Raw genomic sequence first — 1,866 nt, 5'->3', positions numbered from 1 at the left:
ATTATTATTATTATTATTATTACATTTTCGCTCCCCAGGCCCGATGTGGGTTAGTGACCTGTGCCAGGGTGGGCTAATCCCCGCAAAAAAAAAAAAATAAAAAAACTTACCTGCTGTGTTGTTTGCTTATAGGCAGGTTCCTCAGGCTAGCACAGGCTTCTCATCTCTCGAACTGTTGTATGGACGTAATGTAAATGGTCCTCTTATTATATTGAAGAAGTTGTGGATCGGTAAAGAACAAAATCAAGAAATACATAACACCAATACCTGTGTGAGGGAATTAAGGAACATACTATAGGAAGTTTGTCAACTTGCACATGAAAATTTGAATAACTCTAATAAAATTAAAAAAGCACCATTAAGAAAGGAAAGCTAGACAACGTACATTTGAAACAGGGGATAAAGTACTTATACAGTTACCAACTGATACCAACAAGTTGTTAACCAATGTGACTACAGAGATATGCTAGGAGATGGCAAATGTAAGGTGTTCCTTGCCAACCTTCTAAGGAAATGTGAGGTGCGTGTTGAAATTGTAGCCATTTCAGTTATTTCATACAGTTATATAGATGATGATGACGAATTGTTACAGTTGTCAGAGGTAAAGGGAACGGAATCTTTAACAGATGTAAGACAATATACAGGTACAGTACTGCATCATTGTAGTGCATATTTTGACTCAAGTTCAGGACTAATAATCTGAGAATCTTTAGTAAAATTTCTTATCCTAGAATTGGATTTGTAAATATAGTTATGTTGTATGTTTTTCGGAACAAATAAACAAAAAAAAAACAGAAAACCGAGCATGTGGAGAATATCAATGAATAGGGGAGGTCGTGTTCTCGACATCTCTGTAAACACGTTTTTGAGAATGTGGAGTCTGTAGAAGGATGCCCACGAGACATATTGTACAATATTCGCTTAATGATTTATCGTTAGTTTGTAGGATATTTGTAACTTGAAACCAGGGAAAAAGTGAGCTGGTAAACGGCTAACATGCTCTCTCTTTGTCTGTCATTCACAGCGGGGTTCTTCACAGCATACGCAGTGTTAATGCTGGTGGTGGCGTTGCCCCTCTGTGTTCTCGAGCAAATTCTAGCACAGTTTTCCTCCCTCGGCGTCATCACCATCTTCCGGTGCCTCCCTCTCCTCACAGGTCAGTGCCTCTCCTCACAGGTCAGTGCCTCTCCTCACAGGTCACTGGTGTGTTGTGTCAAGGCTTGATGGTGACATGGTAAACAAGAGATCCAGGATGATGACTGGTGAGACAATAACGACAACAGGAAGCAGCTGGTATGGGTGAGGGAAAACTGAGCTAACAGTATCAGTGGCCTCATGGTATCTTCTGGAGCACCAGGGTGGCCTCATGGTATCATATGGAGCACCAGGGTGGCCTCATGGTATCATATGGTGCACCAGGTTGGCCTCATGGTATCATATGGAGCACCAGGGTGGCCTCATGGTATCCTGAGGGTGTTAACAGCAAATAATGAGGACAGGAAGTCAGAGATTATGAGATTCTGTGGTAGAGGATGAAGAGCGGTGGGGAAGGGTAATGGTTTAGGTTGGGAGGATATATTGGTGCAATGGGCATACCTGGCGGTCATAATGCTGCCTAATTGTGGACAATAATTCTATGATTATATTTATCATTTTTAATTTTCTTATTCTTGGTGCAGGTAACCTCATAATATATTTGTAGTAATGTAAGTATGTCACTGGAGGATATTGTCATTACAGGTGTAGGCGTGGGAATGGTGGCGTGGTGCGTGGTAATGATGTTGTACAGTAGCACGGTGTTAACATGGGCTGTGCACTACACTTTCGACTGCTTGAGTCAGAAGGTACCTTGGGCCACATGTCCCC

General features: G+C 41.7%; 1 protein-coding gene across 1 annotated transcript in view; it reads left to right on the top strand.

Moving 5' to 3' along the window:
- Positions 1 to 1,009: 1,009 nt before the first annotated feature.
- LOC121856903 (sodium- and chloride-dependent neutral and basic amino acid transporter B(0+)-like) overlaps positions 1,010 to 1,866 on the top strand; it is a 1,064-nt gene continuing 207 nt past the window's right edge. The window contains exons 1-2 of the mRNA XM_042352667.1: positions 1,010 to 1,156; positions 1,741 to 1,866. The exon at positions 1,741 to 1,866 is cut by the window's right edge and continues 207 nt beyond it. Coding sequence (XP_042208601.1) covers positions 1,054 to 1,156; positions 1,741 to 1,866 — 229 coding nt within the window. The 5' untranslated portion in view covers positions 1,010 to 1,053. The remainder of the gene's footprint in view (positions 1,157 to 1,740) is intronic.

The sequence above is a fragment of the Homarus americanus genome, unplaced genomic scaffold, assembly GCF_018991925.1.
Source record: "Homarus americanus isolate GMGI-L3 unplaced genomic scaffold, GMGI_Hamer_2.0 scaffold22981, whole genome shotgun sequence".
Classification (NCBI taxonomy): domain Eukaryota; kingdom Metazoa; phylum Arthropoda; class Malacostraca; order Decapoda; family Nephropidae; genus Homarus; species Homarus americanus.
Note: the sequence above shows the minus strand (reverse complement) of the source record. Positions and strands in the feature narration are given on the sequence as shown.